The sequence below is a fragment of the Anguilla anguilla genome, chromosome 8, assembly GCF_013347855.1.
Source record: "Anguilla anguilla isolate fAngAng1 chromosome 8, fAngAng1.pri, whole genome shotgun sequence".
In the NCBI taxonomy this organism is placed as follows: domain Eukaryota; kingdom Metazoa; phylum Chordata; class Actinopteri; order Anguilliformes; family Anguillidae; genus Anguilla; species Anguilla anguilla.
The window spans coordinates 26,435,907-26,457,588 of record NC_049208.1 but is presented as its reverse complement, the minus strand read 5'-3'; the positions used below and the strand labels follow the sequence as shown (position 1 = coordinate 26,457,588).

The 21,682-nt window shown below is 42.6% G+C and overlaps 1 protein-coding gene across 1 annotated transcript; it reads right to left on the bottom strand.

Annotated features, from left to right (window-relative positions):
- Positions 1 to 3,095: 3,095 nt before the first annotated feature.
- On the bottom strand, positions 3,096 to 20,766 carry LOC118233288 (low density lipoprotein receptor adapter protein 1-B-like). Its single transcript, XM_035428823.1, has 9 exons — positions 20,502 to 20,766; positions 14,710 to 14,852; positions 12,857 to 12,969; positions 11,773 to 11,887; positions 11,225 to 11,297; positions 10,504 to 10,599; positions 7,122 to 7,258; positions 6,915 to 6,949; positions 3,096 to 4,415 (listed from the first exon to the last, which is right to left on the bottom strand). The coding sequence occupies exons 1-9, from the start codon at positions 20,584 to 20,586 to the stop codon at positions 4,274 to 4,276; spliced, it is 939 nt and encodes a 312-aa protein (XP_035284714.1). The 5' UTR covers positions 20,587 to 20,766; the 3' UTR covers positions 3,096 to 4,273.
- Positions 20,767 to 21,682: the final 916 nt, after the last annotated feature.

Below are 21,682 nucleotides of genomic sequence, written 5' to 3'. Positions count from 1 at the left end.
CAAGACCTCAGAGTCCAGGCAGCAGGAAAAGCCGTAAGTGCCTTCCCCACCACACCAAATTAAACCAAAGGGAAGAGTGAGCTGATTTTTTTAGCCAGCCAGAAACACCCTGGTGGAAATTACACCTTGGTTCCAGCCTGGATTCCAGCTGGTCCAGCTGCTTTGGAGATGGTCAAGCTGGCAACAAAGGCGGTTGAGATAGCAACCATGCAGGCAAGATCATGTCCAGCTGGTGGGCCAGCTTGACAATAGACCATTACGAAATTCCAAATGGTATCCAGCTGAAGCAGATGCTGGTTCCACCAGAGCAGCCGGCTCTGTTTATAAGCTAAAACAATGCCAACCAATCCTTTTCCTGGAGATCTACCGTCCTGTCGGTTTTCACTCCAACCCTAACAAAGCACACCTCATTCAACAGCTAGAGATCTTTTTTGAGATGCTAACTAATAGAGTCAGGTGTGCCAAATTAGGGTTGAAATGAAAACCTGCGGAAAGGTAGATCTCCAGGAACAGGGTTGGTTACCACTGAGCCAAAAGATAGAAGACAAGAAAACTGCAGATGAGGTCCAGAGAAGTGATCATGACAACCCAGAATGCAGGATGAAAGGAAAGAAAAAAAATAAATTAGTGCTGTTGCAGAATTCAAATTCAATCATATGGAATGTTCTAAAAAACTAACTGCAGGAAGACTTAGGAATCACCAGCGATGAGGCAGTCTGCAGAAGATATCATGAACTGAAGACAGGATGATCATAAGAGCTGTGAAAAAAGCATTGTCCGCTCAAGTAATTGCTAATGATCTCAATTAATTTGGCCCAGAAGACTGAGGTTTAGGCTACGCCCTCTTCCAGTTTCTATCCAAATACAGATAAAAACATAATTTTGGTGGTTGAACAGATACAGACAGTGACAGTGATCTGAAACCATTCAGCAAGAAAAAATATGCAATAATAGAGGAAATCGGGAAGGGGGAAAATACTTTTTTCACGGTACTGTACATAAACATCATTCCTCCAAAAAAAAAGAACACACAGAAAATGTTGAGGAGAATTGTTCACTGGCAGCAAACTGTGCAAACTGAGTGAATGGCCAAAAGAACACTATTCGGAGAACAGTGCTGCACTTTTGTTATAATTTGCTATATGTCACAGCCCCAGGACGCAGAGAACTCCAGGATGAAGTTCACTGATTTTGAAATGTCTCTGCATCTTGTCTTTCTTCCCTCTGGAGCAAAGACCAAATGAACCGCAACCATGAAGGTTCAGGAATTATAATGGTAACCCACAGACTGCAGGCAAGACTTTACTCTTGTAGCTGTGAACATAGTCATTTAACTTGAATGGCTTCAGTAAATATTCTGCTGTACTATATCTCTAAAAAGCAATCTCATTTTAAGAGTTCTCCTGATTAAACATGTCTGTGAGACAAATAGATAATAAACTATAGTACTCCCACTGCAGGTTTAGGATTCAGGGCTTTGAATTGGTTTTTGGGTTCACACTTGGCAAGCCATCCTATTCCCAGTTCAGCACAACAAAAAATAAGAACTATGAAAAACACATTTCATCTTCCCATGCACCCATACAACACATAATATTTAGCACTGCATGCTTCACTCCCACATTTAAGGCACTGCTGCTTCATAAAAGAAAGTTCATGAAATGCAATAAGTTGGAAATGAATGGTACTCGTTAGTGTTTATATGTGAGCCCACTAACAAAGTGCATCTCCCATGAGTTAAAAGGGATTGAGCCATTCATGTGGGATCCATACCAGACCCCCTCTAATGCATCCAGAGGGAAATCTCACTTCACAGCTGACACCAAATAGGATCTTGTTGCAATTAGAATACCACTTCTCCAAATACAATGTGATGTGAAAACATGTGTCTTGGTGGTTGCTATGCTAAATGTTTTTAAGAGTAGGGTAACGCAGATAATCTTTTTTTACAGGTGTCATGGGAAATTGAACAAATCTATGAATCTTACATGTAACCTTCACTGCTGCAATGCACTGGGATGTACTAGATGCAACAGTGCCCCCTGCTGGTCCACTAAAACTGAAGCTCAAGCCCAGTTATCTTTATTTGCATCTTGGTTATCCTACAAATCTGCATGGTTATATTTTATCTTTCAATACATTCTGTTCAAGTACGTGCTCTAACTTTTCCTATCCTTTAGAACTGTAAAAACACCTTTATTCTTTCTATGGCCAGCTGAAATGTGAACAGTAGCACAATATGTTCTTTGAATATTCTCGATCGGTAGTAGCAGAGGAGGGCAAAACAACCTCATTGCAGATTCTGTAATTGAGAGGCAGAGAGGCGCAAAGCTGAAGAGATCACTATCTAATTGATAATGTATAAAATAATATCAGGACAGGTCTGTACCATGAATTAAGAAAATAATCACAATTCATCTGTCTTTAGCATGGATATCAAATAATGAAATCGTAGAGGGGGAGTAGGGAACCAGTACACTAACCGTAAAACAGAAATCTTTCCCTGAAATTAAACAGATTTATCTCTGCAGATGAAATGGGTTTGTGCATCAGTTTCGATTCACACTAAATTATAAAGAAACAACAGGAAAACAGGCTTCCTTTTGACGTTTAGTATTTGTGTCATGCACATTTAAGGTCTGTGCTGTGTAAAACTGCTTCCTCCTAGTGGTGAGAACCACATACTTCAGAATTTTATTGGCAGTACATTGCACCATTACATGAAAGCTAAAGGCAAAATGCAAGATAAATCACCACACCATATTCTGTCTAAAGCTTCCATTAAGAGCAGGTCAAAATCACTCAACTCAGAAATATAGTATATATAGGATTTTGAAGTTCTTGTTCTACATGCCTTAAATTTTTTTGCACATTAAAATATTGAGCATTTATTTTCTGTTAATTCACCAGGGTGTTTAGTTAACCATTTTACATGAAATGGCTTCTCGTATATAGATATTTTGTTCTGTAAACCGGAGTGTTTTCAAATGGCTTGCCCTGTCCACATTTACCAGACGTTTGCCACGTCAACATTTTGTGTGTTGCAAGCTGCCCATGAACTGTGAACTGGTAAAAAGATGATACACAATCAAAACCCAACTCTTTACGTTTTATTTACCAATGTGTTTAATAACGAGTATAACATGGTATGGATATTGTGCAATTACTGTATTCAGTTCCATTGTTTATCAAATTACCAAATCATTGAGGTTTTACTGCTACAGTCTTTTTGCAATATCTTTATCCAATTATACTGTACCAAACAGGTATAATAATGAAGGCAAAGAGAAGTACATGCACCTGCCTTTGGGCAAAAATGGACTTGTTATATTCACTTGCTAAATAAATGGAAATGCCTTTACTAGGTTTCATCTGCTAGATTCAAGGCACTACGGGCTGTGGAAGCTGGGGGTGAATTTGCATTAGTCCTCTACATTTTTCAGGTTCCATGGAGTGCAATGCACTTGGTGGCTGGGAAATTTGTTATCCATTACACAAGTTCTCCTGAGTTTTTTAAACTTCTATAACCTTTCACGCAGCACATTGTGACTGTTCCAATGTGAAACGACCTACAGGAACAGACAGATATTTCCCCAGGTGTAGTGACTCATGAAGCCTGGCATCTCACTGAACCCCTCCAACTTTCCTTAAATCTAGGCCTTCACTCATAATGAGTGGAACTGAACCAGGTGTGACCAGTTTCACATGTGCAAATTTTCAGTATCATTCCACAAATGCCCTAGCCATTATCTTGCTAAATACTCATTAGTGTCTTACACTAGCATCTGCAGCACACAGCCATTCAGAGGGAGGGCACATGCTGGTTTGAACATGCTATCCAATCTAGAACCACTTCAAACACTGCAGAAAGATCTAATTGGTCAATGAGGAAGACCCTTGGCCAAATCCCTTCACAGTTATCATGTACAATACTATTACACTACTATGCACATAAAAATATATAATCATTTTGATACATGTATACAAATCTGGCATTTGGGTATGGGGGAAGAATAAAATGTCAAATAAGATGACTAACAAAGATCCTGCATTTTAATTATGGTAAGATGCAACGTTTTAAAAGAGATGACTGGTTTGAATAGTTTATTATTGCTCTGGTGAAGGCGTTGCGGAAACAGACAGCACACATCAGTGATCTGGGCCGGGTCAGTGGTCCTCCCAGCTAGAGCCCACGGGGAGCTGGCAGTGGGCCCTCCAGGGAGCACCGGCTGCGCGCCTCCCCCTCCCGCCGCGGCCGGGGGGGTCACTGCACTCACAGCCGGAACAGGTCCTCTCCGTTGGCGGCATTGGCGTTATCCCAGTCGCTAGGAGACAGCAGGCACTCGTTGGCGTTTAAGTCCTGAGGCGTCACCCCAATGTCCAGGACTTGGGGGTTAGTACGAGATTCAGCGAGCCTAGAAACGAGGGGTGGGGGGAGGGAAGGGGAAAACTGTAAAGGAGAGCATCGGGACTGAGCTTCACCCATTCAAAGCTGGGTGCAACATGCAACGGGAAGCTGGGCAACGTATTCGTATGAAAGGTTAGCTTCATTGCTTGCTATGTTAACGCAGCTTGACGGGGGAAGCTACTCGTATCACAGCCGTGACTCAGACAACCTGATACCAGACACTCGCTGCCGACACCCAGCCCTGTTTTAAAGGTCATCTCCTCTCTCAGGGGCCGAGCATGCAGTGCCCACTGCAAACATAAATCTTATTCACAGAGCCTGGCTAGAACAGCTGGGCACAAGATACACCCAGCGAATAAATCTGTATACTTTTAATGGGTCAGACAGCCGATTCATAAAAACATCTATTCCAAAATGCACAATGAAAGTACACAGCATTTATAACTATAAATTAATAACACTCTGAATCAACCACAGAAACAACTGAATGTATTTGTCTACACGCCATGTAATGGTACGAAACTTATACAAGTATAGTATAGTATAGTATAAGGAAAAGCACAGTTTAATTCAGGTCACCAGCACATGAGCAGCATATCTCAGGCTCAGATTAGAAAGGTTCAAAGGTGAATATAACAAAGACATAATGCTTTACTTGAACCCAATTCACCATCTAAATGAATCACAGAAATGCATACTGTAGTGAAAACCTAGAAGGCCAACATTTATGTTTACCACACGATTCCAAGATACAAACTACTCATTAATTTGCTCCTAGCTGCATATCACTCTATGTTCCCGGCACAAATCAATCCTTTATGATTCCAAGTGCGAGAAGATGCATACACACTTGACACTTAAAGGCACCAGTGGTTCTATGAAAGAGAGAAATGGGCGGGTTTTACAATTCATAAATCTGCATTGCACGGCTGACTGCATTAGTAGGCTTGGTTCATGCCTAGCCGACCATACAAAATATTTTTAAAAGAATGGCATGATTTATTATGATGCACATGAGATACCTGCAAAGTAAACAAGTAAGCTTTTCACAGAACAATTCCTAACAGATGTACTCCATTAGTGTTCTGCGTAAGAAATGTAAATCTGTGCCACAGCTGTAGTGGTGAATGACTGAATCAGATTAAAATGATGATGTCAGACATTGGTCCACCTCAGTACCCTGCCATGCTGGGATTCTCTGATTTATGAGGTCGAGGCTTTTGTCATCTGACCTAGTCTTGACTGTGGTATACATCACAACATTACCTCATCGCCAACATTTCATTTCGACAGAATGGCAGAGTTCTGAACCTCTCCAATGGGATGTTTGCAAGCACTTCGCAAATCACAAACTATCTACCACAATGAATGGAGATGCTGGTATCAGGGGTGACCATGTCACTGAAGGGAGGAGTATGGAGGTCATAAGATGGGTGGGGGGGGAGGGGTTAAAGGGGTGAGCAGAGCTCTGGCAAACAGTACTTTGGTCACGTCCCAGAAACACGGTTACCTGTTGGTGACTGAAAGCTATCCAGACTGCGGCTGGGGGCGTAAAAAGAATGCGAGAATCAGACTGCTGCTAAAAATCGAACGCCTGTCATCAGTCGCCTACGACTAATTACAACTGTAGAAGAATATTTTTGGCACAGCCAACTTTAGGCATCATGGAGGTGACACCTAGCTTACCATGTGTGATGTATGAAACACTAGACAAAATAATTTTTGTTCACAGCCTAAGAGCTGTATGAAACATGAAGCAATACCTGCTGTACTCAGTAGGTGGCACTGTATACTAATTATATGTTGTGCACAGACTTTTCCCACCAGATTCTCACTCAACATAACCAAATCAATTTCTGTGGTTGAAACTAATACCTTTACTTCACAAGTTTTTGGCCATCGTCAAATTTAAGTTCTTACTGGAAAATGTGATTCCAAAAAAGGGCTGCATCAGAAAAGAATGCATTTTAAGCATGGCCAAATTTCAACATATTGCATATCCATGAAAATGAGAAAACGCACTGGTTTCTCTGAGAAGGCCTTTATGCAAACATGACACCAAATGTCAAATATCTCTTTGTACTTCATTCAGTTTTAAAACGGCATGATCACACATCACCTGAAAACAGGACCATTATTTGGTTTGTCCATCACCGAACAGAACTGGTATAAAGGTACTTCATTTGCAGCGTATGGTATGCAAATGTTCTGAAATAAACAGGACCTCAGGCCGTGTCCTCATTCTCAACTGACAGCTCGCCAGACATGTGTCTTAATAGAACATGCTAAATCCGTTTACGTAAAGCTACATAAACGAGAGAACAAACCAAAAAAACTCATTCACCACGGTGAAAAAGAGAACAGGAAATGGTTACTTTAAAGACAGATAAGAAGACTGAAGCCTCACACTGAGCTGCGGGCATCTTGTTCATACGCACAAGCGATGTCATAATCAGGAGCACTTCCAAACTGAAGGATAAAACAGTTTTTAGTAAACAAGGCTCACCTGGAAAAGGCTTCGTCCAAACCATCATCGAGTTCCTGTGAGGGGGAAACAGGACTGAGCACTTCACACCAAAACGAGTAACAGATGACAGAAACTTTGCAAAGCGGAAGTACAGAAGTTGAGAGCGCCCTCTCCAAAGCCCCCGGGCCCTGGCGAGCGCTATGCAGGCTGTGCCCGTGGCCCGGGCGACCCGCGGGCCCCCCTTACCCATATGGTATTGTTGTTCTCTGCATGATGGCACTGTGCCACGAAGGCATCGTCCAGATGGCCGGAATCCTCGCGCAGGCTGGCAAGCCCGGCGATGGCACCCTCGTCCAAATCCAACAGGTTCCCCGTAGCGACTTCTGAGGCAGCGAGAAAACAAACAAACAGAAAAGCTCCATCATCCTGTTCAGAGACAATACGCCAAGCAGCTGACTAATGATCTTTTCCTAATTACACATTAAATGTCTCGGCTGACAAATTTCATTTCTGAGAAGTTGTTTGAAGAGACATACATGCACACACACACCGTTAAGATGTAGTTGCATTTTGCCAGCTTAAAACAAAATTAAAATAATGACAGTCTTTGAGTAATGGATCTTCCATTTGTTATTAGCCCCTGCTGTATTGTCATGGTCTATGGACTACAATTCACACTTGACCAAGCACCACCTCCATCTTCCAGGAAGTTTTTCTTTTTTCTTTTTGTAAAAGCTGTAAAAATTCCAATACCAGCAAAACAAACAAAGCAGCGTTTGGTTCCAGTGCCAGGATGGCAGATGTATTGCATGAGGTAATCCACAAGGTCTTTAGCAGTTAACTCCAGGAGTTAGAGAGCCGAGAGGAACTTAATAAATATTTGTATAATGTTCGGATCGACAGTCTGGAGGCACCACAGAAACGGAGACCGGCTGGACTCAGGCTCACCTCTCCTCAGTTTAAGCACAGAACCTGAAAAACCCAGATGGTCTGTGTGTATGCGCATGTCTGTAGTTGCTGTTGGCAGCTTGTGGGGACGGAAACCTGACCCACTAACCAATGAAGCGCAAACGGAGTAATGGCAGCACCCCTCCTATTCATGTCGGTTTGACCATTTTGGTCAGAGGATCACATAAGCATCTACCAAGAGAGTCCGTTTCAACTTTCCCAACACCTCTGGCCAACAGCCCATTCCCCACCCCACCCACAGCGGGGACAGGGTGGCAGGGGGGCACACTTTCCTGAAACAGTCCAGCTCGTCTGGGATGCAGCAGACCACAGCTGCTTTTAGTTCAACGCAGACCAGGCAGGTCAGCCATTAGACTTCTGCCTTTCACACGACATCCAAATACACAATTTTGGTCCAATAGACTAAGACCTCCCCCCCCCCCTCACACACACAGTGTCCCACTGCTAATTTAATAATTAGGGTGACATATTAAAGAAAAGCAAGATGGTTGATTACCGACATAGGGGTAATTCAAAACCAAATACTCCTGAGACTAAACTACTGTTCGGACGCAGGCAACTGGCATGTGAATTGGGTCACATACTGGATGCATTTCACAGACCTAGGGTTACAGATGTTGAAAGCTGAAAACATGCAGCAGTGGGACGGACACAACAGGTACACCAGAACAGAAGCAGCAGCCATAATTTCACTTAAAAATATCACAAAATTAGCAGTACGCCATTAAGACAGCTGGTATGATAAGGCAGATTATACACCCACATACGCACCAAGGTCATTATACTAAATTGCACCTCTGAAAGAAGCAGTGATGACAGAAACCTACAGTGCCAAAAACAGGAAGAGAGTCTAAGGTATATTCTATATTCATATCACTACTGTATAATGATTTACAGAAGACAGACAATCCCATTTGGACCAGACTGCACTTTAGCTATACTTCCATAATAGCATTGAATACAACTACAAACATGCTGCAGTGGCTGCGGTTCCATTTTGGATCTGCAAGCTGTACCTCAAGCAAATACTGGGAAAATGAGAAGTTTTTATTAATGTGCCAACATAATCAGGGAAGTGAAACCTCCCCCTGCAGCAAACTGAAATGTCAATTCAACAATTTAGTTTTACTGAGGAGACTCCTAGTAATGCAAACTTCATTATACAACTGAATTAGTTTTAACCTTAACATTTTATATACACTACATGGCCAAAACTATGTGGACACCCAACATTACATCCAAAATGATGGGCATTAATATGAAGTTAGTCCAACCTTTGCTGCAATAACAACCTCCACTCTTCTGGGAAGGCTTTATACCAGATATTAGAGTATTGCTGCATAGATTTGCTTCCATTCAGCCAGAAGAGCACTGGTGAGCTCGGCCACAGATTGGTCGATTACGCCTGGCTCTCAGATGGTTTTCTAACTGATCCCAAAGGTGTTGGATGAGGTTGAGGTCAGGGCTCTGTACCTGGTTGAAATTTGTACTTAAGATGTTTTACTGTATATTCCAATAATACAATACAAAACAGAAGATTTAATACAACCCAAATATTATGCAGCCTTTTATGATCATCTACAGTATTACAATAATCAAGCGTAAAAATTGCTGCCGATCCCAATCCTAATTATTTCTTGTTCAGAATGCACTGGAAGAAGAATGTTTGAAAATCAACCTCCTTGGGAGACAGCTGGCAATCAAAACTTTAAATTCACTTCGGAGTAATTTGCTCATCCTGAGCTATCCGACACCAAATGTCTGAGGATTTGAACATTTCTCAGTCCTGATAACAAAAAAAGGCCATAGTGTACTCCCTAGACCAGAAAGCTTGATAAGCTTGCATCTACTATTCTGATTAACCATTAGTACACAGGCTGGAGTGATCATTTGAAATCAAATGTGGGCCACTATGGATAATTCCACTTCCTAACATAGAAAAGTGGACCAGGGCAATCAAACACAACAAAGTGAAAAAGCATTAAGTGCTTTTGACTGCCACCTTCCTTCAGAAGCCCTGAATCATTTTTCTTAATATTAGTTCTCATGAATGTGTGCTCCTGGTAGCTGCTGGCCTCTCAGAGAACCTTAATCATGCAGACGCTATCCTAGTCCAAGTAGTGGGAGGCTTCTCCTTACACACACTCAGGGTAGCCCATAATGAGGGAACGTTAACCTTAAAAGTCAAGGCCACGGTCGTGAAGGTGGAATTCAGCAAAAACAGCTGTGACAACAAGGCACCAGAAACCAGGTTTTGCACATGAGGACTCCACCCCATAAGAAACAGATCTGCACCCACGCCTATGGAGGATGTGCTGGGAGATTCATGCTTACCTCCATCGTTCAGAAAAGGAATATGTGAGAGAAAGAGTGAGGAAGAGGGTAAGTGTGTGTGTGTGAGACAGTGAGTGAGTGAATGAATGAAAGTATAGAACAGCATAGTGTGAATGTGAAAGGACGGAGACTTTCAGACCAAGGACACACCTTCATTAGATCTGCTAAATACCAGTCACCAATACAAATACTCACATATGTAAGGAGTATGCAAGCACCATTTTCAGCCTCAAAATCTAACACCAAGATGTACTGCCAGCACAACTCAAAGTCTGATCCACAGCAGCTAAGTGCAGTGGCCTAGTTTGTCTGTGGGGAAACTTACCCCCTCCTTTGAGGCTGGCTATGCTCGCAGACCTCTCGGACTGGGAGCTGCTGGTCACTTCACCATCAGAACCAGACTTCACCCACTTCTCCTTCTCTGCTCACGGAAGGTCAGAAAGGATGAACAGATTAGTCACCACAACAAAGGAAGCACTTCCAAAACCATCACGGCAAGTCACAGCACCGAGCACTGCCATTCAAAATTCGCAGCCAGGAAATGCGACCAAACATGGCATTTGTTGTGATGACTGGGCTGGTGAAAAATGTATTTTCTTCCTTTTTTTGGAGGGAGGGCCCCCCCCCCTCCAAAAAAAGGAAGAAAATACATTTTGTGGTTTGATTGCACTCCACCCCTCAAAACAATTTTAGTAACAGCATAAACACAACCTAAAGTTCCACTCACATGGCCGATATATTCATCATCAATACTTTCCAACACTGTCATCACAAATGCACCAATTATCTAAGAGTCAAAAAGTGAGGGGAAACTGCGGCACTATATTATTATCTGGCTCATGCTTCAAGGTTGTGATAAAAATGGCAACATGTCTTCACTGTTAAACCTGCAAAAGGGCCAAATTCAAGACAACAGATCTTAACATTAGGGCCCTGCTCAAAAACGCTAATGGTTGAGGAAAATCAGCAAACTGGAGTCTCCTGTTTCAAAGGGACTGAGAAAGGATTGCAACCAGCCTCGCCATCTCAGATGAAACCATGGATACCTTCTTTGGCGACTTGCCAGAACTCAAAGGCCACTCGGAAGGCTTGCGCCACAGTTAGAGTCACAGCCTGCGCCTGGGAACAGGGAGAGAGAGAGAGAGACGGAGAGAAAGCAAAAAAACATTACGTTCCTGTAACACTGTGGCAACCTTGACCTGTCGCTAAAATGTTCCTGCTACACTGTGTGTTAGCCAGGAATCTAACTAGCTTTACAAGAATGACAGCTGATGGCATCTTAGGGCGATTAGAGCGATCCAGTATGACAACCTCATTCAGATATTCAGCTGGGAGGAAATGAGCTTTAAACAGCATGTTTAGCAAAAAAGGGTGTGGAGCATCTCTTTGCTATTTATACCCCTCTGGGAGAAGTGGTGGTTGGAGGAAACTGCAAGACAAGGCACGTTTCACTGGCTGAGAAATACACTGCAATAGCACTGCAGTTTCCCCTTTCAAAAGTGCAAACAGGACTGAAAGTTCACACGAACAAAACTCCCACGATGCCTTGCAGGGACCGACCACACCACGGCCCTCGTTTCCTGCTGGCACTCACCACTTTCCTCTTGGTACAGAGGTACGCGTGGCACTGCAGCGTCTCGTTCTGCTGGCTCTGGGCGATGTAGGCGAATACCTTGTCGTGCATCTTGTCGGCCGTGCAGTACGATATCCTGTAGGGTAACGGTTACTTAACGGTAACAGGGAATTGCACAAATCCACTCCAAACAAATGCAGAGAAGCCACAGGACAGACAAACTGTGTGATAAAATAGTCAGGATTCAGAGAACAAAGCTCTGATCTTATACATGCTGGATCTTAAACAATTGGAAAAACTCTTTCATTATGAGATGTGTATCTGACATAAGCACACAAATTTAACAAATTCCAGTTATTAATACACTCTGGTAAATGGGGTAGTGTCCTCCATGACCCATAGATAGCAATGTGTGAACAACAGGATGCTATTCTCTCTTATTTTATATGTCACACCACTGTAAAGCAAACAATCTCATAAGCCAGTTTTATGCAAAGATCTTACCCATTTCCTTCAGAACTGAAAACCAAGTGAATAAAACGGGCAGGGAATGTTTTTATCATCATCATTAAAGAATTTCTGTGGCTAGCTATGGTGACCACTTTGGCCTTCTATTCAGTACAGTTCTTTCTGCAAGGCGTGACTACAGAAGGAACGCAGAGCATTTACTGGTAACCGGAGCCAGAGAGGGGGCGCAGCAAGCTGTAAATGAGATGAATGCTGCTTAAAAGGTCTGTGCAGGGGCTGTGCGGTCAGGCGGTCTGAAAACTGCGCAGAAGAAACAGATCAGAGTTTTTAGGCCTGTAGATGAGGCCCCAACCCAGGGAAGCTGCACAGAAATTTACAGGCTCGTTCGGGTAAAACTGCAGTCGGCAGCACAGTCTAGAAACTGCCATACCATCAGCTTCTAAGAGAGTGAGATTTATAGGAGACATCTCCGGCACTTTCCGCCATCTCCCTCTCCCTCTCCCTCTCAGAGGAGAAACACTGCAAATCTCCTGTGACCAATGGAGGTGGAATGGAGAGAACGTGAAATAAAACCTCTGCGGTTTACCATTAACCACAGTGTGAACAAAGCTGAAACATAGCATTTCACATGACCCACCTGTATATTGATATGTTCTCGATCACCTGGTTGGACAAGCTGTCATACAGGATAATGCCCCGGGGGGATACATTTAAGGTCACCTTCTGGAGCTTCTTTCCACTGGCTTTGGCCTGTGTGGACAGAGACACACGCGTGTGCACATGCAGAAGTGCACGCGTGCGCACACACACACACACACACACACACACACAGTAATAAGCACTGAAATACAAGAGATCTAGTGCTCATTGAGAAATTAAAAATAAGAAATGTGAACTTTTAGTTTTTCCGCTGCAATTACACTGAAAGTACTCTCTCAACCCTTCGTGCCACGACAATACACTGGGGAAACATTCATGATTTGTGCTTCTCTATCCCCTTATAAAATAACTCGCCTTCAGTATAATATAGAAAAATATTCCCTACAGGGTATACTTGCCACTTCACAGAATCAAGCTCATAGCATAGGCCTTTTTCTGCACTAGACGGTACACACTACATTCACTGTTGGGTCTTTGGCATTGACGAGCATTGAACCCGATTAAGGTGCATTTGTGTAAACAGCTTGCTTAACATATGCCCAGTTGTACGGTGACCTATAGAGCTTTACAGAAAAACATCACCAAGGTTTATAACTGTTCAGTCCCAGCTGCTTTTCTGAAGTACTGACCAAAGTCAATGTTCTGAAAAAACAAACACCACACAGAACACCCCAGTGATCTTGCACCCACTGAGACGTCATTCGCCTTTAACCTATATTTTACGACTGGCTGGCGTTATTTGCCAGTGGTTACAGTGGGCCCCCTCAGCTCCAAAGGTGATTTAGGGTGATGTGGAAAAAATGTAGAAGCGGCTTTCCAGGAACAAGGTTGGAGATCTCTGGAATACATTCCTTCACACGCCGCAGCCGCCAGAGTGTTTTCTGCTGTTCTGGAGCACAGAATCAGCAGCCCACTGCTTTGCACGGTAAGGAGTCTTTACACACGTGATTGAAACCCAAGAAATTAGGGACCAGCCCCAAATGCAGCCGTTTCTCTCTCATTCTATACTATAACAGGAAGGTTTCTGTACATCAGTAATGGCAATCTACTCCTGTACAAACAAACGTCTTTCCAGAGTGAGGCATCATGTATAGCCTGGTATGGTAAACTAATGCTGAGCAGAAAACTAGATTAAATCCAATAAAATTGCCTCACCAAAACTATAAAAAAAATAAACTGCAAGGAAATACACAACTGCATGCCAATTACTGGAACACTACTGGTGGAGGAGACCAAAAAATAACAAACTGAGCAGCACTGTGTGCTCCTTCACTGCTGAGGTCCCTGACCTCGGGCCCTAATCTGAGACAAAAAAAACTAAGTATTTTAAGCAGCTGCTGCTGTTGGATTAACCCACTGCACATGGCAGCATTTCCCACATTTCAGGAGAAAAACAGCAAGTTACAGGCCTTTCCATTCAGGACAACAGTATGTTATCAGTCAAAACAAAAGGCCTTCAAAACCTCTAGCACCTGTCAGGGAGCTGTTGCCAGAGGTGGGAGAAATTTGGTTTGGACACAGGAAAGGGTTGACGGTCAATATCTCAAGAGAGATGCTGTTATTGAGCCACTAAACAAGTTACTTCACCTGAACCTTCCACATTATGACTTCTAAAATGGACTTTAAAAAATAAGCATTAGCAAGAATATATTCTGGACCAGAGAAGAAGGCTGTCTAAAGAAAGAACTAACTATCCATCTAGCACATTGTGGCTAATGTAATTTACTAGCTCTGCATATTACCAATGAAAAGGATGCCTGTGAATGACTGTGTGGGAGACAGCCATTCAGGCTCTATCACGGGGACAGCCAGTGTGGGAGAGGCACTCACTGTGGCAACAATCCTCTTGACTGCAGCAGCAGACAGCTCCTCGCCCTTGGGCTGCTCCACCAGCGTCACGCCCAGGTACTTCAGGTTGAAGGTCATGCCCTCCACAAGCGTCTCCCGGGTGTCTGTCCAGTTCTCTGGGAGCTCTGTGGGGAGATGATGTTGAAATGTTTAATTCGCCGAAAGCCTCAAAAGACAGAAAATTAAACTGATCAACCCTAACTCAAAAATCAGCCTGCCCGCCATCAAGGCGTATAAGCACAGAGCTTTGACAACTGCTACAGCCCTGTATCAGTCGACTCTACTGTACTTCACACGTGCTCACCACTGAGCAGACTGCTTAATATTCAAACCTTCTCAGACTGCCCAATTCATTCTCTTACAGTAGCGTTGTGTACAGTAAATTGGCAATTTTGGGCATTAAAGTCAGAGGAAATACAAATTTTGCACTTTTATATAAAAATATTAATGTTATTAGCTACTGTTGACTAGCTAGCAAACATTACATTCCTAGCTGTAATTAAAATACATCAGTACTTGGCAAAAAAGGTTTCAATTTTTCAAGAGGGCATCATTAGACAAATGGGGTCTGGTTATCGATGTTGTTCGCAAGAGGCCTCCAACTGCAGTATTTTGGTTTTATTTTTCCGGAACACTGGGGCAATGTCAAGGTCCACCCGCCGACACACACAGAAAGGGCAGCCCGGCTCACACACTGTTTTTACAGGTGTACCGGGAATGCAAAGATAAGCATGAACTTCCAGCTCTGAATAACAGGGTGTGCCGGAGGATGCTACAATGTTACCTTTCATAATCCCCCTCAGAAGGGGTGGAGCTGTTGCAGTTACAGCACGCTTCATTAAGAACACAAACAGCAGCGTGAGCGCGAGTCCAGGTCTGCAGTCCAGCCTGCGCTGCACTGCAATTAGGGCACTGCTGGGAAGGCTCACCTACCGGCTACACAGCTAGGCTCCACCTACTTCAGCTAGCCATTTTATTAATTTAAACAAAAATGCAGTGAGAGCTTGTGGCTTCCTACCTACTCCCCCCCCCCCCCCGTTCACAATGAATAAAACTTTGAATGAAGTTGTGTGTTAACTGAGTAGATGGATAATCTGCTTGACTGACAAATCTCTCTAAGATTAGAGACTGCTATCACAACTGAGTCTGACTTGAATCTGGGAGGGACCACTCTACTACGGACCCCAAACACCACTCCCTTTGAACGATGACCACTGCACTGACCTCAGGGCCCAGCTCCAGTCAAAGTGCCATAAATATTAACTTCAGGAGACCCAGCCAATCTGAACACAGTTTCTCCAATGAAACCCTGTGCGATTCTGCTAATCGTCTGCTAAACTCCAGAAAGCCAGAGGGTTGAATGGAGAGCGGACTGACACCACGATCAGACCAGCAGGGCTAAATCCACATTGTGCTGTGAAATAGCTGTGGAAGGTAGGCATGATCAAGTTCAGGTTCTGAGGTTCTCAGAATGCCCGGGGCCAGCAGGGAGTCAAGGCAAAGCAGTAAACAGCCAGCTCCTGATAAGCAGCAGGAGACAACACTACTGACAAGCTGTCTGAATGAAGTCCAACACCAAGGACAGTGACAGAGAGGTAGAAACATGGAAGTGAAGAGAGAGAGAGTAGAGTCAACCCATCACAGACATGGGAAAATGAAAGAGTTCAAGACCAGGTAAACACAAGGCTTAATCACAGAGATATCCACAGAGTTTTCCTTCATGTTACCTGCAGCTCCCTACAACCGGATTTACATCCTTAAAAGAAAATTAGAAGTGAAAAATAACTTATTCCAAGGCTCCTGAGATTTCCTCTCCTTTCCAGGAACAATCAATAACCCCCCCTCCATATCACAGTCCTGTTGCACCCCCCTCTTCCCCATCCCCACACTGGGGCCTGGAGTAATTATCACACATACAAACGAAATGGAGGGGTGAGCCCAACAGCCAGAATGACAGGCAATTTCAGTTTATTCTGATTAGTGAGGCACCCTGCAACCTTTAATCACCGTGGAAACTGACATTTCCTCTCTGCATCTCTGGAGAGAGATGCATTTGTGGGGATGATGCCAGAGAGGCACAAATCATCAGCCCTGGGTCTGACAACCCAACGAAAACGATTTTTGTGGCATCATGACCTGTGGAAATCAGGAACTCTTGAGTATTACACCATGCAAAAACATAAGACTACACCAAGTACGTAATGCACTACATTTGCGTGCCCAAAAAAACTGTAATGTTCTTTGCAGTGACAATGTAGAATTACGTTCCAATGTCCAATAATGAAAAATGCCACATGCTGTGAAATTGTGGGTCTGAAATTTGTGATTTTAAAAGGATAAAGGATTGGACAAATTGTTCTTCACAAACTGTAGCCCACAAATATCTGTGGAGCACATGAATCACATTTGTTTTCCTGTAATATGCAGGAGGGATAGCAATATGAAACAGAACAAAAAAATATTTTATGGGATAAATACACCATTTCTGAGTATAAATATCAATTATAGATCATGCCTTAAATTGTTAGCCCTGTTTTGGTCAGACGAGTTAAGTGTCCCAAAAAAAAAAAACCTCATATTGCTACACAGAAATCACCAGCAGAGTTTCAGGTATGCTGAGTTCAAAACTTCTACTCAATCACTTTTATTTCCCCTGTGACAAAAATAAATAAATAATGAACACCATTTTAAAAAGCCTGGCATAACTGAAAACCTCCTAATGAATTCATCCATCAAATATGAGGGGGGTTGGTAAACACAGATTGCCTTATGGCCATAAAAAGACCTAATGCGCGATACTAGCACAAGGCAAAGTTCCTAAACAACCTTCCCAAGGTCTGCTCAAAACTACGACTGGGAAACAGCAGAACCAGGCCACACTGGCGTAGCCACCTGTGACCCTAGCAGGGACATAAACCTGTTACTTTGGTACCACACACATGACTCTGTATATACTCTGTATGAGAACTTGTGGTCCACAGTAACAGGCCTTCAGATCGATTTATACAAGTTTTAAAAATGATTTCTTCACATTTCTTCACAGTCAATAGTGATTACTATATCCAGCACAATCGCCATACAACTTCTCCCCAGGTGGGACCCCCATTGGTAATGGTGTGTGGTGATTTCTACACACCGGTCACTGCACAGCCTGCATGCCTGTCCCATGAATCATATGCACAATGTACTTCAGCTAGGAAAACTATTTACCAGTCACAGTCATCCTAAAACAACTGCTGCAGGCAAAACTTTACCTTAGAAGAAGCAAAATTCCCAAGGTTTCTCATTACAGCAATTCAATAGGTAGGCAGCATCTTCCAAAAAATAAAAAATAAAAAAGGAAATTACTAGGATGAACAACAATTACCACAAGCTTACACCTCAGAAATGCCAGGCACACATTCATGGTTTCATAGTACAACTCCAGACTCAAAGACTCACGTGATGAGATGTATGAGGATTAATCTCCATAAACTAGGTTAAAGGGGGCTCAAAGCACATTTCGCAAGGCACATGTTACAACAGTACGGCCTTGGTTTCAGAGAAAACCTGTGAAATCATGACCCCTGGCCAAAAAACTGCATTCTAACCTAAACACAAAGCATATGAAAGCACGAAAAGGCATAACATCTGAAAAGCATGCGTGTCCTCTTAACAGACACGCCTGAATGCCTACCAGTGTACCAAGTACAGAACCAATGGGCTATAGCCACTGAGGACCACCCCCCATCGTAAATATCTTAAATGAAATATTCCTGCAGGATGCAATCAATCTGGTCAAAGCAAATTTTAAAAAATGCAATAAAAACCACTAGCTACCATGTCCTACTGAGTTAATTTTGTACTGAATAACCAAAGCTTACAAGAAAATCAGTAATGAAAAGAATAGCAGAGCACTGTCAAATCCTCAGATGGCCACAGATAGAGGGTCTTTGACTACCTGAGCTACATTTGTAAAACTAAAAAGAAACTGTACACGGCTGGGCAGTTTGCTAAATGACACACACAGATGCAATAACAGTACAAATAGTCTAGTCCCTGATTCTCAGTTTGAAATAGACTATGATAGGTGGACACCTCTAACACAGAAAGTTATGATGACGTTCAAGAGGTATCCACACTGCCAGAATATATCACCAGAAAAGTAGCACATAGCCCAGACAGATTACGTGAACCACTGCCAGACTTTTCCGTTCTGTCTATCTGAGAAGTCTGTAAGCATAAGTGTCCCTCGGTCAGACATGCCCGTTTCTAACCCTCCCTGAAATGACAGCATAGGACTGGATCAGACTGGCAAAGCACTAGGATCTGTCCAGTTCACAACTTGAGTAAAGCTGCTCAAGTTTAAAAACATAGCTGGGATTCCAGTCAGAAAGTGGGTCAGCAGCAGCTCCAGAATGAGTTGGTTCCCAGAGGAGAACAAATATGCCCCTCCTGCATTCAAGTCCACAACCTCTACAGCAAAAAAAAAAAACACAAATGATTCAGGCTAAAGGGGAAGGTGAGAGATGGCTGTGAAGTGCATTTCCAAGGACAAGTTTTTCATCTATACAGGTGTCAATATAACCTTAATGCGTGCACTATTTTGGTCTACCTGAATAACAGTAAATAAATCCATTAAAATGGTTGTTAGTACATAAGCTGTCGTGAGCATAAGCTCTCACGTGCACACACACAAATGCAAAACAGTTACAGTAAAAAAGCACAACTATTAGAAGAGTACAGAGAGACTTGGCAGTAGGTCACATGGAAGCAAGTCAAGGTTTGAGGGTAGACAGAACTAAACATCCGGTCGGAAACCAGTCTGACACTATTGAGAGATAGTAAGATAATTATAAAGATTGAACAGGTTCTTTCCATAAGAGAATAAGAGAATGAGATTTTTTTTAAATACAAGACAAACATAACACTCATAATGGCGCGAGAGAACTTTGGTTTTCATGAAAAGTGCAACAAGAAACTTTTTGCTCCAGCAGAAAATATTATCGAGGAAGAATAGATCAAAATAATTCACTACAATTGAGGATGAGGGTTAGTAACTGACACACATAATACAAATTCAGCGTTATATCAGTAGGCTATTTAATTTGTAGGATTATTCGAAAGATGACAGATAGACATTTCATCCGAATTATTAAAACAATCTTGCAAGTTTAACCATTCGGGTAACATAAATAATTTGTTTAGGATACCTTGTAGACAGTCTATGTAACGTATAAATAAATAAAACGTAAATACCCTATTTTACCTACGCATAGACTATCTTGATTCTAGCTCACGTTCGCATATTAATTGGTTTGCATAGCTGGACACCGGTAACCAAGCAGGTAACATAGCTAACCCAATTCTGAAAACATGGATTTTCAAGATAACTAACCAGACACATTAAACCACTGTTACACATACATGCGACCTGATATAAAAGGCTCGTGTAAAACTAATGTCCAGCTATCTATCTAGCTCCACGCCTGCAGCCTGCACAACAGTTAGCTAGCAACGCGCTCTGAATTGGTAGCATGTGTCCACTATCCTTGCATTTGAGGTAGCCTAATCAACAGGCAGATAAAATTAAGTTGATTGGCAAGCAACACGTAAATTGCAAGCTATTATGGGTACGCTCTTCTATATTCACCAAATAATTACAAACCTCGGAACTCTGGCCCGTTTTCGTAACTTTGCTGACTATACTGATACTAGGTAATCATTGTTGCGAACGATGAACGGAAACATTTGGGAAAGAATTGAATCAGTTACAATGTTTAGCTAAAACTTACTTTTGTGTTTGCCTGCACTCCATGACTGTTTCGCAAGACTCGGACTTCGAATAATAGCCCTGCCAGCCGACTTCAAAGCATCCATAGTTTATGGTTCTGTGAAGGGAGAACCGAGTCCAACAAGCTCCGGATATGATCCACCGCAGCTCGAAGAACTCTGCGCGATGTTGGTGTGCTCGCTCCCTCAAACTTTTTTGTTTTAAATGTTGTGTTCCCACCTGTTTTAAACATTACCCAAGAGCCGACGCTCTAAAGCGTTTCGCCCAAGGTGGGCGGTGTTATTTATGTAAATCAACCGGATAATATACATGACGCGTTGCTTTGAAAACTATAGCCTAAATCGTAAAATAGGTAACACCTCTCAAAATCTGGGTAAGTGCGTTGCTATGTAGCTATAGTTCCCCTCTGACGCTAATTTAAATTAGCCAACTAGTCGAAGAAAACTTCATTTATTAAAATCCAAAATAATGTGATTTGAACTTCTGGCCGCATATGATTGAAATAAAAATGTGAGCCCATGTCACTGGGGTTAATGCATGAGGTAAACAGTCGCGAAGACTTGTGAGTTGCGCGTTAGGTAGCTTGTGTTTCATTTTAGCCCATGCAAAACACGAAAATACATGATTAGGCTACACGAAAATAATAAGCATAGTAAATCGCCTTGGGCAATGCCATCTATAAAGCAAGGTAGAGGAAGATTGTGTCGGATATTAGATTAGCAAAAGGGAGGTAAAAGGAGACACATTTGGTTAATTAAACCAAGTTCATTTTACTGAAGTTACCTTATTTGTGACTTATAAAATGTCTCCCGTCGCATTCTGTAGGATGACAGTCCAGAATAGCCTATTGGATTGCAAATGCTAAATGGAAGTTTTAAACCACCAGATGAGACACTCACTGTCTGTCAACCCGTAAGAAGTATCGTGAAAAAACTGAAGTGTTTAAGTGAACGATTATCTGGGAAAAGGGTAAAACCTGTAGTAGAATGTCTCGTGTCTCGTATCATACATCACCAACACATGCCCCAGGGAAGAAAACTTCTGTTAGAGGAAAATTCCAAACTACTGCCGTACACCATGTTTCAAATCCTCTGGGATTACTTGTAGCTTGGTGGGGGGGAAATCTAATCATTTTCTTCTGCACATTCCCAGAGCCAGTTATGAAATATATGGCGAATTATG

Excerpts from the sequence above, each read along its gene's own strand:
- LOC118233288 (XM_035428823.1), bottom strand. The coding sequence starts at position 20,586 with ATGGATGCTTTGAAGTCGGCTGGCAGGGCTATTATTCGAAGTCCGAGT. Across the intron at positions 14,853-20,501 it reads GAGTGCAGGCAAACACAAAA|AGCTCCCAGAGAACTGGACA; the intron begins GTAAGTTTTAGC and ends ATCTCCCCACAG. Across the intron at positions 6,950-7,121 it reads AGAACAACAATACCATATGG|GAACTCGATGATGGTTTGGA; the intron begins GTAAGGGGGGCC and ends TCCCCCTCACAG.